At 49.7% G+C, this 13252-nt stretch overlaps 1 protein-coding gene across 2 annotated transcripts; it reads left to right on the plus strand.

Annotated features, from left to right (window-relative positions):
- On the plus strand, nt 1-9948 carry CTXN1 (cortexin 1). Of its 2 annotated transcripts, XM_083595006.1 has the most exons (3): nt 1-379; nt 7469-7578; nt 8971-9948. In XM_083595006.1, exon 3 carries the CDS (start codon nt 9065-9067, stop codon nt 9383-9385), a length of 321 nt encoding a protein of 106 aa, XP_083451132.1. In that variant the 5' UTR covers nt 1-379; nt 7469-7578; nt 8971-9064; the 3' UTR covers nt 9386-9948. The 2 variants fall into 2 exon arrangements, with proteins under 2 accessions (XP_083451132.1, XP_083451133.1); XM_083595007.1 differs by lacking the exon at nt 7469-7578.
- The last annotated feature ends 3304 nt before the right edge of the window (nt 9949-13252 follow it).

Here is a 13252-nt window from a genome sequence, read left to right on the forward strand (position 1 = left end):
AAAAACTCCCAATTTTTGAGCAGCGACAGATGGGCTCCAGCATCACTGCTGCCACGAGCGACACGCCCACCCCCTCTTCTCCTTTTCATGTCCACGGACTTTCTGTGTTCGCCACCCGAGTCACGACTCAGCCCTGGGCGACGCAGCAGCCACCGTTTCCCTCCCTCCGGTTCTGCAAAGATGAGTTTTCTTCTCCCAGTGCCACCTTTCTGCTTCTGCAATTGATGCTTGTGTCTCCATAGGAACCATCTGGGGGTGTCTGAGAAGGGCAGTTTTCTTCCGTACGGTCTTCTCCAGGGAAAAACGGTGCCTCCTTCATCCTCAAGATGACATGCGGCGGGCAGCGAGGCTGATGGACGGGCATTGTCTTGCCCAACAGGTACGTGCCACACTTTTTTCTCGCCCTCCAGAAGTTTTGGGCAATAGATGGGGGCGGGCGGAGGAGAACCCGGTTTGGTCCGTATTTTAAGCCGAGCCACGTGATGGGCATCTCTTGGTCTAGAAGCGGATCGGAACGTCGTCGTTCTTGGGATTTTGCACCTCTCTGAATTTTGCTGCGAAAGAATGTGCAATTTTGCACACTCCCCCCTTATTTTATGATAAATACTTAGAAATACTTAGGTTTCCAACCATTTATGTATCCCGGCAGTTTCTGATGTTAAGACTACCCACCGAAACGAGTAGGACTAATTAGGACTAATTGAAATTAATTGGCGTGGTCGCTAATTTAAGCGGCTGTACTCCGAGTATAATTTAGCGGGATACCGTGCAAAATATGTCTTTAAATGCCTAGGGTTGTATCCAGCTGGCTAATAAGACCCTTTAAAAGGAATTAAGCCAAATTAGACATGCCTATTAACTTCAATGGGTCTACTCTGAGTAGGGCTGGCATGGGATACCACCCATATTAGTTAGAATAGACCCACTGAAATGATCGGGCTTTCATTAGGCATTGACTTCAATGGGTCTACTCTGAGCAGGACTGATTTGACTGCAGCTTATTTGGCTTTTTGTGATGAAATATGTATTTGAATATAAATCTCATCTGTCCTTTTTTGTTGTTGAAAACACACACACACTATTAATTTGGAAATGAGATGGAGTAAAGCTTCGGACGCTTGCAAGATTGACTTGGATTGGGAACAGACTGATCTGTCCAACTCAAGCCATATATGACAGTAATTTCCTGAGATGCTTGCCAGGGCATGAGAGAATGGCTTGATTATTGCAAGGAAGAAATGTTTTCCATACAAAAAAAGTTTCTGGGACTCCTAAAGCAGGAGGTTGCTTGTCGCCTCCCTGAATGACTTGTTGCTCTGAAATAGTCTCCCCTAAAAAAAAAAGTGCTTTTTGGGCACAGCACCCAAAAATGCACATTTAGGAGCTTTGTGCGAGGTCGCAGCCTGGAAAACAGTGCTTTTTTGGGGGGAAATAGCTCTGCAGGATCAAGCGTCTCACTTGGAGCTGTCCTTGGTGCTGAATCTGTTGAGGGGCCAGGCCTGAGCCCTGACGCTGGCAGACGGGATCTCACAGAACCACCTCCTGCAGAACCAAGGCATTTCCAGGTCCTTCACATGTGTGTCCCCCTGATTGCCAGTCCAGTGGCAGAAAGAGAGGACCAGGTGGGATGCTATGGAGCATGTAAAGAGTGCCTGTCCTCAGGCCAGAGAGTTGGCCCTTTAAGAAACTAACTTCCCCTACCCCCAAGGTCTAGGAGAGGTACTCTGGGGAGAGAGACTCCATGTGATGGCCTGGGATTCGGACTCGGAGGCCAAACCTGTGGGATCCCAGCCTGCACAGGATTCCCCGCCTCCAGAACCAGCTGAGCCGGGGCTGGGGCTTGAGCCTGAAGGGTCCTCACCTGTGCTGGATCCTCAGGTGCAGGCACCAGCTGAGTCTGCTCTGGCTCCTGAGGTGATGGAGGACCCACTGCCTGCAGGTGCTCCACTCTCAGCCCCATCAGGGGAAGAGGAGGTTGCCTCTGGGTCTGGTAACCCTCCAGCCTCTCCTGAGCTGCAGAGGCTCAGGGCAGAGAGGCAGCAGGAACTAAGTTCCCGCAGGAGGAGTGCTCGCCTCCAGGCCAGGAGAGGCGAGTCACCTGAGGATCGGGGCTGCCTCGGGGCAGATAAAAGCCAGCCAGCCCCAGTCCCAAGTTGCAGGAGCAACGTTGTTGGTAGCCTGTCCCTGCCTGCACCCTGTCCTGCTCCTCTGCCGGAGCTCCTGACCTCACCTGACTCCCTGCCTTGGACCCAGCTTCAGCTTTGATGGACTGTCTCCCTACTGCACCCTCAATCTCGGACTGGACTGGGACCTCGCCTCACGGTTAACCCTCGGGACCAGCACACCCCACTTGCTTTTAACCAAGGGTGTGGGACTTCTGGTTTGTGGGCCAATTTTGGCCTGCCAAGGGTTCCATGTTGCCCTGCAATGCCATTTTCCCCAAAGCATGCCCAGCGGTTCATCCGCCAACATCACTGGGTGATGGGAAGGCAGAGTTCGATCCTGCCGGGGTGCATTCCCTGCAGGGAACACGCCGGGGAAGCAGACCCCGTGGCCAGCGATTTAGGACCCTCCATAAGTCCGCTAACAATGGAAGGGCTCGATTCTGTATTGCCGGCGTGTTCCCTGCACACGCCCAGAAAGGTTCCAAGAGAAAGGGCCCCTTTGCAAACAGCCCCTTGCTGCACTTGGGGGGCTTCAAAGCACAGCAGCACCTGATGTCGCCATGGCGCCGGGTAATTGACAGGTGGGTGGGGCTGCCCACTTGTCCAGAGTTCGGAGCGAAGGCTCTGGCCCTCCGTTGCTCTTAACCTTGGGAGCAAGCGTCTCACTTGGAGCTGTCCGTGGTGCTGAAACTCATGAACTGCCTTGAGCAGAACCAGAACAAGATACTTCCAGGTTGAGTAATTCTGCAGCTTAAGAAGGCATTGCTCAGACCCTCTTTGAGCGGAGGCAACAGGAATATTTGTCCTTGGAGGAGGGTAAGGTAAAGGTAAAGGGACCCCTGACCATTAGGTCCAGTCGCGGACAACTCTGGGGTTGCGGCGCTCATCTCGCTTTACTGGCCGGGAAGTACAGCTTCCGGGTCATGTGGCCAGCATGACCAAGCTGCTTCTGGCGAACCAGAGCAGCGCACGGAAACGCCGTTTACCTTCCCGCCGGAGCGGTACCTATTTATCTACTTGCACTTTGATATGCTTTCGAACTGCTAGGTTGGCAGGAGGAGGGACCGAGCAATGGGAGCTCACCCCGTCACAGGGATTTGAACCGCCGACCTTCTGATCGGCAAGTCCTAGGCTCTGTGGTTTAACCCACAGCGCCACCTGCGTCCCTTTGGAGGAGGGTGCCTGTTGCCTACTCTTAAACCCACAAATCCACGTTCACCTTTTTACCAGTCCAGGAGGCGGTTCAGAAAACGTGAGGTAGCTCCCGCTACCATTTGTGTTACTTGGGACCCTTACTAGATGGGTCACCATCTTCCAAGCAATCAGGCGTCAGGCTGAATCAAAATTACTTTTTGTGCTTTCAATTCTGCCTGTTTTGTTTTTTTAATAATCTGATCAGCATGTGTCATTGAAATCTTGGCTTGTCACGGAGCAGAGAGTCATTTCGATTTATTTATTTGCTCCTCGTCACCTCCTGCCTTTGCACCAAATGGTGCTTGTTGAGTCCTGGTTCACATGCGAAGATCGGCCAAAAAACTGAACTCCCACACTGTGCGAAAAGTGATCAATTCTGTCTTGCACGGGGCTTTCTAATGATTCATACGCGAACGTCAGTAATGTTCATATGGGGAAAGAGCGGAGGACATGCTGCATAGAAAAAAAGACTCCGTACCAAAATTTGCGTTTTTTAAAATAAAAAAGAGGAATGTGTCAGTTCTGCGGCAGAAGAAAAATAGATAATTCAGAACTTCACCACCTTCACAAAACAGTGTTGTTAACCGTAGCCTTGCTCTGTCTGCGTGCATTTAACTCCCCTTTTTCGGAGCGAGATAAAACGTCCTGCATTTAGGGGGATAAAATGAAATATCCCAAGCCCACGAGTACAGGAAAAAGGACTTGGTTGTCATAATAGGGCATAAACTGACCTGTGAGACAACAGTGCAATTTGGTTGCTAAAATAACTAATGCCAACAGAAAGACAGGGTCCCGGTGTTCAGAAATAATATTTCTCCTCTACACTGGCCAGGCAGTTTACTCTGGTTTCTCATGTCCAGTTCTGGGTGCCCCGTTTTAAAAAGGACATGGAACGCCCGGGGTGAGTCCACAGGAGGGTGGCCAGGGTGATGAGGGGTGGAAAAATTGGGTGTGTTTGGGATTTTGGCTGAATATTAAAGGTAAAGGTAAAGGGACCCCTGACCATTAGGTCCAGTCGTGGCCGACTCTGGGGTTGCGGCGCTCATCTCGCTTTATTGGCTGAGGTTGCAGGGAACCAGGCAGAGGGCCTTCTCGGTGGTGGCGCCCTCCCATCAGATGTCAAGGAAATAAACAGCTATCTGACTTTTAGAAGACACCTGAAGGCAGCCCTGATTAGGGAAGTTTTTAATGTTTGATGTTTTACTGTGGTTTGAATATTCTGTTGGGAGCCGCCCAGAGTGGCTGGGGAAACCCAGCCAGATGGGCGGGGTATAAATAAAATGTGGTGTCCCCTTCCAACTTCACGATTCTCTGAGAGGCACTCGGGAAGCTTATCCCTGATAGGATGGATCTCTTTTCCGACTCAGCGGGTGTTTTCAATCAGCTGCCGTGTTTCCCCCAAACGAAACCTTAATCCCATAAACCGGAGCGCTGGCTATCTCCAAAGGGCAGGATTAAAGATTAACGCAACAGAAGGATTACAGCGAGGGGCGGCAGGTTGTTAGAGATGGTAAACTCTGTTCTCATAAGGAGATGCCATGAGGGTGATCTGAGCTGGAGGCGGCGGCTTAAATTCTGGATTTCAAGCATCCCTCCTGCACTCTGGGCACGGTTAGGAAAAGTGTTTGCTCTCCCTGTGGAAGATTTAGGGTTCTTTCGCAAGGACGGCAGCAAATCGAGGTGAGGTTTGGGGAAGTTAAGCTTTGCATGCCAATAAGATCGGCTCTGGCGGGGTTGGGACATGGAGGGTGAGATAGCAGAGCAAAAGGACACCTGCTTTGCATGTAGAAGGTCCAGTCTGTGGCATTTCCCGGTAAGACATCGAAAGGCTCTGGTTTGAAACCCGTCTGCTCACATGGAGTTAGGAGCATGAAAAGTTGCCTTGAACAGAGTCAGACCGTTCTTCGCTCTAGCTCCATACGGTCTTTGTTGTTGTTTAGTCGTTTAGTTGTGTCTGACTCTTCGTGACCCCCTGGACCAGAGCACGCCAGGCACCCCTGTCTTCCACTGCCTCCCACAGTTGGGTCAAACTCATGCTGGTAGCTTTGAGAACACTGTCCCACCATCTCGTCCTCTGTCGTCCCCTTCTCCTTGTGCCCTCCATCTTTCCCAACATCAGGGTCTTTTCCAGGGAGTCTTCTCTTCTCATGAGGTGGCCAAAGTCTTGGAGCCTCAGCTTCAGGATCTGTCCTTCCAGTGAGCACTCAGGGCTGATTTCCTTCCGAATGGAGAGGTCTGATCTTCTTGCAGTCCATGGGACTCTCAAGAGTCTCCTCCAGCACCACAATTCAAAAGCATCCATTCTTCAGCGATCAGCCTTCTTGATGGTCCAGCTCTCACTTCCATACATCACTACTGGGAAAACCATAGCTTTAACTATTCGGACCTTTGTTGGCAAGGTGATGTCTCCGCTTTTTAAGATGCTGTCTAGGTTTGTCATTGCTTTTCTCCCAAGAAGCAGGCGTCTTTTAATTTCGTGGCTGCTGTCACTATCTGCAGTGATCATGGAGCCCAAGAAAGTAAAATCTCTCACTGCCTCCATTTCATTCCCTTCTATTTGCCAGGAGGTGATGGGCCCAGTGGCAATGATCTTAGTTTTTTTGATGCTGAGCTTCAGACCAGGCTAACCTTATCCATACACAAATATGCCGTTAAGACAGGATTTGCAAGCAAAAAGACAATGGAAAGGCTTTCCCCATTTGCCTCCCTTACTGCAGAGGAATATTTGAGGTCATTGGGAGAGTCAAACTGGCTTCAGGATGGCTCTCCCGTACTATTTCAGACACATGGTTCATAAATTTAGATATGTGTGCATTTATGAATATTTATTCTATATAAAAACTGCTTCTTATAGCAACCCCTCTCTCCCTCTCCCTCTCCCTCTCCCCTGACAAAAAGCTCCTTTTGGAAACACATGCAACCCATTTTGATTGTGTTCCCTTATCTCCATCTCTCCGTCTCTCTTTGTCTCTCTCCCTGTCTTATACAGTCATTAAAATCATTTATTTTTTTTAAGTTACTAAGGGAACAGGACTTTTAATAAACGCGAATGAAATTGAGTATTTCAAACCAAATGAAGTCGAAGTTCTTGCTGGCAAAGGAACTGTTTATTCCATGAAATACAGAATGAAAATTTAAGGAAAGGAGGTGTTGAGTGGGCGATTGGGGGAAGAAAGGCATTATATATGCTTTTCATTAGCCGTTGGAGAATTCGCCTTTAAATTGGGGGTTTCTTAACACTCTGGGCAGCTCCCAACAGAATATTAAAAACACGATAAAACGTCAAACAATAAAAACTTCCCTAAACAGGGCTGCCTTCAGATGTCTTCTAAAAGTCAGATAGTTCTTTATTTCCTTGACATCTGATGGGAGGGTGTTCCACAGGGCGGGCGCCACCACCGAGAAGGCCCTCTGCCTGGTTCCTGGTAACCTCACTTTTTGCAGGGAGGGAACCGCCAGAAGGCCCTCGGAGCTGGACCTCAATGTCCGGGCTGGACGATGGGGGTGGAGACTCTCCTTCAGGTATACTGGGCCATTTAGGGCTTTCAAGGTCAGCACCAACACTTTGAATTGTGCTTGGAATCATTCTGGGAGCCAATGGAGGTCTTTCAGGACAGGTGTTATGTGGTCTCGGCGGCTGCCCCTAGTCCCCAGTCTGGCTGCCACATTCTGGATTAGTTGCAGTTCCCGGGTCACCTTCAAAGGTAGCCCCACGTAGAGCACATTGCAGTAGTCCAAGCGGGAGATAACCAGAGCATGCACCACTCTGGCGAGACAGTCTGCGGGCAGGGAGAGTCTCATCCTGCATACCAGATGGAGCTGGTGGAGAGCAGCCCTGGACACAGAATTGACCTGCACCTCCATGGACAGCTGTGAGTCCAAAATGACTCCCAGGCTGCGCACCTGGTCCTTCAGGGGCACAGTTGCCCCATTCAGGACCAGGGAGTCCCCCACACTCGCCTGCCCTGTGTGTCCCCAAAACAGCACTTCTGTCTTGTCAGGGTTCAACCTCAATCTGTTAGCTGCCATCCATCCTCCAACCGAAATGACTAGGTCCTTCAGGGACACAGTTACGGTGTCTTACAACCCATTCATTGTCTCTTTTGCAGCCTCTCAGCCTGACAGCGATGTTGTACTGATGTTGGAGAAGAAGGGATTGGATGCAGTAATTTTTCCTCTCGTTCTAGAGTTGCTAGCCTTCTGGAACCACAACTGGAAGGTATGGTGACATGCAATCTCCCCTCACCTCTCTCCCTCTCCCTTTCCTTTCCTCCTTTCTTTTTATATTGATTTTTTATTACCTTTCAGAAATTTTAACAAATCAACATTAATACCTGTACATGTTTCTCTTAACGGTTTGACTTCCCACCTAGGGTGTAGCCAGGAATTTCGTTAGGGGGAGCAGGGTTTTGTTTTGGGGGGGGGGAAAGAACCTCAGATTTGCATTGATTTTTTATGGATATTGATTGATTGGGGGGCAGCTGCCCCCTTGTTTCCCACCCTTATTTACACCCCCCCCCACACTGCATTATGTAGCATAAATCTAAATCTCATACTACTTTACAATTGTGGTCATTTCTCCTCCGCTGCCCAGATTTCAAATCCTGCTTGCGACTTAAAAAAAAGTTTATATATATTTATTTAAAGTTTATACATTTCATTAGTTTTACAATCGTTTTACCATTTCCAAACTTCCTTCCAGTAGCACCTTAAAGACCATCTAAGTTTGTTATGGGTATGAGCTTTCGTGTGCATGCACACTTCTGCCGGTACCAGATATCTGAAGATACCAGATATCATTTCCCAGAAAGCTTTTACCACATACGGTAAAAAGACTCTCCTTCCAAGAAAACTTTGTTGTTGTTGTTTAGTCGTTTAGTCGTGCCCGACTCTTCGTGACCCCCTGGACCAGAGCACGCCAGGCACTCCTGTCTTCCACTGCCTCCCGCAGTTTGGTCAAACTCATGCTGGTAGCTTTGACAACACTGTCCCCCCATCTCGTCCTCTGTCGTCCCCTTCTCTTTGTGCCCTCCATCTTTCCCAGCATCAGGGTCTTTTCCAGGGAGTCTTCTCTTCTCCTGAGGTGGCCAAAGTCTTGGAGCCTCAGCTTCACGATCTGTCCTTCCAGTGAGCACTCAGGGCTGATTTCCTTCAGAATGGATTGGTGTGATCTTCTTGCAGTCCATGGGACTCTCAAGAGTCTCCTCCAGCACCACAATTCAAAGGCACCAATTCTTCGGCGATCAGCCTTCTTTATGGTCCAGCTCTCACTTCCATACATCACTACTGGGAAAACCATAGCTTTAACTATACAGTGGTACCTCGGGTTAAGTACTTAATTTGTTCTGGAGGTCCGTTCTTAACCTGAAACTGTTCTTAACCTAAAGCACCCCTTTACCACCGGAACCTGATTTCTGTTCTTATCCTGAAGCAAAGTTCTTAACCTGACGCACTATTTCTGGGTTAGCAGAGTGTATAACCTGAAGCGTATGTAACCCAAGGTACCACTGTACGGACCTTTGTTGGCAAGGTGATGTCTCTGCTTTTTAAGATGCTGTCTAGGTTTGTCACTTTAATAATAATAAAACAACCAACCCTCTTATTTCCGCAGGCGATTGGGGTTTTTGGTCAGCGGCCCGACATTGTCATGGAGTAGATCTCTGGAAAGGAAGTTCCTTCACCCCTAAAAAATCACACACACACACATGATCCTGGAAGATGATTGCTGCTTGACACAACCCCTGGCGAGGAGTTTTCACCGTGCTGCTGGGATGGACAACACTTCGACGCTGGATTACGAGCTCCTGTCCCCGGGGCGAGTGGAGCCCATCCCCAGCCCTTTCGGGATGGACGCGGAACAAAAGACGGTCTTTGCCTTCGTCATCCTCCTGCTGGCGTTCTTGGTGATGCTGATGGTCCGCTGCTTCCGCATCCTGCTAGACCCTTATAGCCGGATGCCCGCTTCATCCTGGACCGACCACAAGGAAGGGCTGGAGAGGGGGCAGTTTGATTATGCCCTGGTATAGCTCGGGCGAGGCCTGATGTCCGAATAGGGGGAAAACCCTTGCCATCTTCTGGAGTAGGGTTTTCTGGGGAAGCGAAGTTGCTGGTCTCAAGGGATGGGGTGGGGTTTTTATTTGGGTGCGGGCAGGGACGGAGGGGGGGGAGTTTTCCATTTCATGAGGTCGTAAGCAACCACGGGAAGGTGCCCGTTTCAAACCATAGCTGTCAACTTTCCCCTTTTCTTGCGAGGAATCCTATTTGGAATAATAAATAAGGGAAACGTTGACAGCTATGTTTCAAACACGGCATCCGCCGAGCTTCTCAGCGCAGGTGAAATAAATGCTAAACCACACGGTTTCGGGACAAACTGATAAGTGCTCCGAACCAAATTGGGTGTGTGTGTGAAAATCTGTTCGGAATTTCCTTTGAAATCCGCTTCGCCGGAGAGAGGCTGAGAATCTCAGATCTGATCCAACTCCTTGCCCGTTTTCTGTGTCGCTAGACGGGGGAAGAGGCAGGTGCCCTCTTTGCCGTGACCTGAAATGTCTTGTGTCGTGGGGGCGGGGTAGGGAGTTGTAGGGGGTGGGTTGGGGTGGGCAGAGGGTGGGGAAGTGCCATGGGGTGGTGGCGAAGGAATGTTTCGACAGCGAGGGGCGGAGGAGAGCTCTGAGGTCTGGAGAGAGGAAGGGCGTTGAAGGCGGCTTAATTGGTTTGGAGACCAAAGCTGTCAACATCCATACCCTCTAACATTTCTCTGATAGAAATAGGGATCTCCTATTCCATAATAGGGACGCGGGTGGCGCTGTGGGTTAAACCACAGAGTCTAGGACTTGCCGATCCGAAGGTCGGCGGTTTGAATCCCCGTGACGGGGTGAGCTCCCGTTGCTCAGTCCCTGCTCCTGCCAACCTAGCAGTTCGAAAGCACGTCAAAGTGCAAGTAGATAAATAGGTACCGCTCTGGCGGGAAGGTAAACGGCATTTCCGTGCGCTGCTCTGGTTCACCAGAAGCGGCTTGGTCCTGCTGGCCACATGACCTGGAAGCTGTACGCCGGCTCCCTCGGCCAATAAAGCGAGATGAGCGCCGTAACCCCAGAGTCGGCCACGACTGGACCTAATGGTCAGGGGCCCCTTTACCTTTATTCCATAATAATAATAATAATACAGATAACCACAGCATGCAACACTCTGGCCAGACAGTCTTCAGACAGGTAGGGTCTCATCCTGCATACCAGATGGAGCTGGGAGACAGCTGCCCTGGACACAGAATTGACCTGCGCCTCCATGGACAGCTGTGAGTCCAAAATGATGGAGGATTCGTGGCCCTCCAGACCTGGATGGACTACAACTCACATCCTTCTTGACCATTAGCCACGCTGGCAGCTGGGAGTTGTAGTGCAGCCACATCCGGAAGGTGCCATGCCAGCTGCTCCCGGTGTATCTTGGCGGACGAATGGTCCAAGCTGGTATAAAGCCACTTTTTGTATGTCTCTGCTTAAGCGCCATTCAGAAGACCGAATTCAGGAAGCAGAGGAAAGACAAGTACCGTATTTTTCGCTCTATAAGACGCACCAGACCACAAGACGCACCTAGTTTCTGGAGGAGGAAAACAAGAAAAAAAATATTCTGAATCTCAGAAGCCAGAACAGCAAGAGGGATCACTGCGCAGCGAAAGCAGCAATCCCTCTTGCTGTTCTGGCTTCTGGGATAGCTGCGCAGCCTGCATTCGCTCCATAAGACGCACACACATTTCCCCTTACTTTTTAGGAGGGAAAAGGTGAGTCTTATAGAGCAAAAAATACAGTAATCCATGTGGTTCTGGCTCGCCAAATAAAACAAAATCCCAGCTTGCGCACGAAAGTAGGAGTGTTTTAGTCTCCCAATCGTGCTGTGAGGCAGCCCTTGTCTTCATCCTTCTCTTCCACCCATAACTTTTGTCCCAACCAGCTTGCTTTTGCTTCGACCCTGGTAGGTCATGTGTGAATCTGTTGTGTCCAGGCAGCCCAAACCGTCTCTGCTCTCTGGGCTTGGGGAGTGTGTGAAGGAGCGTCTCCACCCCCATCATCCAGCCCGGACACTGAGGTCCAGCTCCGAGGGCCTTCTGGCGGTCCCCCCCCTGCGAGAAGTGAGGTTACAGGGAACCCAGACAGAGGGCCTTCTCGGTGGTGGCGCCCACCCTGTGGAACGCCCTCCCGCCAGATGTGAAGGAAATAAGCAGCTATCCTATCTTTAAAAGACACCTGAAGGCAGCCCTGTTCAGGGAAGTTTTTAATATTTAACGCTGTATTGTTTTTAACATTTGATTGGGAGCTGCCCAGAGTGGCTGGGGAAACTCAGCCAGATGGGTGGGGTATAAATAATAAATTATTATTATTATTATTATTATTATTATTATTATTATTATTATGTGTGGGGAAAGTTCTCTTGCCCCAGCAAAATCCATCTTGGAACATGAGCCATAGAGATGGTTAGGGAGAAGCCTCCCTCGGCCAGAGTCTTAAGCACGCAGAATGGAAAAAAAGAAGCCGTCTCCGTAAAATAGGAAGGACTTTTAAAATTTACGGGCTACAGTCGTACCTTGGCACGCTTTAGTACTCAGACGTTTTGGCTCCCAAACGCCGCAAACCCGGAAGTGAGTGTTCTGGTTTGCTAATGATCTTCGGAACCCGAACGTCCGACGGGGCTTTCACAGCTTCCAGTTGGCTGCAAGAACTTCCTGCAGCCAATCAGAAGCCGCGCTTTGGTTTCCGAATGTTTTGGAAGTTGAACGGACTTCTGGAACGGCTTCCGACGTACGGCTGTATTGGAAACGGCAAAGGTGAAAGCAAAATAAGAGGTCAAGCGGTGAATTTTATACTGAAGAATGAGACCCGTGTTTGTTTGGGAAATATCCTATGTTAAATGGAATCGCCGGCAGGATTAAAATACGAGCCGCGGAAGAAATGCGATTATAATTGTAGCGAAGGAATTGCGGAATAGACGAAAGTACAACGCAGCGTGGAAGGGGGAACTGGAAACACCGTGGAAGAAAGGCCAGCATTTAAATGGGTATTTAATTTGAGGTTCATTGGTTTAAGAAACGATGAAACACAATAATATTTGAATGGGAAGGGCGGGGAAGGAACAGGAGTCACAGGGACAGTTAGGGAGTAGATTCCTCCGGCGGTGGCAGAAAACTGGACCAGGGCTGTGGAAGGGAGGGAGGATAGTATCCTGCAAACGCCCCTTCCCGAGGGGTTCTGGAAAGAATTGTGCAGGCCACAGTTCACCTTTGAGGCAGAGTTCGGGCCTCTTTTGTGCTGTGGTGTAATGAGAGCCAGTGTGGTATAGTGGTTTGCAGCGGTAGACTCATAATCTGGGGAACCGGGTTCGATTCCCCGCTCCTCCACATGCAGCTCCTGGGTGACCTTGGGCTAGTCACCCTTCTCTGAAGTCTCTCAGCCCCAGTCACCTCACAGAGTGTTTGTTGTGGGGGAGGAAGGGAAAGGAGAATGTGAGCCGCTTTGAGACTCCTTCGGGTAGTGATAAAGCGGGATATCAAATCCAAACTCTTCTTCTTCTGTGTGTTGAGAACAGGGAGCTATTTCTATAAGAAGGGTACCAGCACCTCTTTCACCATGAAATAAAGCTGCCTTTTGTTGCTAAATTTGCCTGTTGCCTCCTCTTTGATCTCCGCGCACCCAGCCATTGTGGAGATATTTTACGCCTGCCCTCCTGTGGATACGTGCAATGTTTCGAAAGGGTTCTTGTGCACTGTCTCTCTGCCCCCCCCCCACTAAAAAATTGGCAAATATGACAGGAAAACAATAGAGGTGGGTGCACGTGGAATGCTACTGCCAGCTTGCAGTAACCAAAATAATCCTACTTTGAAATATATATGTGTGTGTTAATAG

Source organism: Podarcis filfolensis, assembly GCF_964270895.1.
Source record: "Podarcis filfolensis genome assembly, chromosome: 18".
Lineage (NCBI taxonomy): Eukaryota > Metazoa > Chordata > Lepidosauria > Squamata > Lacertidae > Podarcis > Podarcis filfolensis.

Excerpts from the sequence above, each read along its gene's own strand:
- CTXN1 (XM_083595006.1), top strand. The coding sequence starts at position 9,065 with ATGATCCTGGAAGATGATTGCTGCTTGACACAACCCCTGGCGAGGAGT.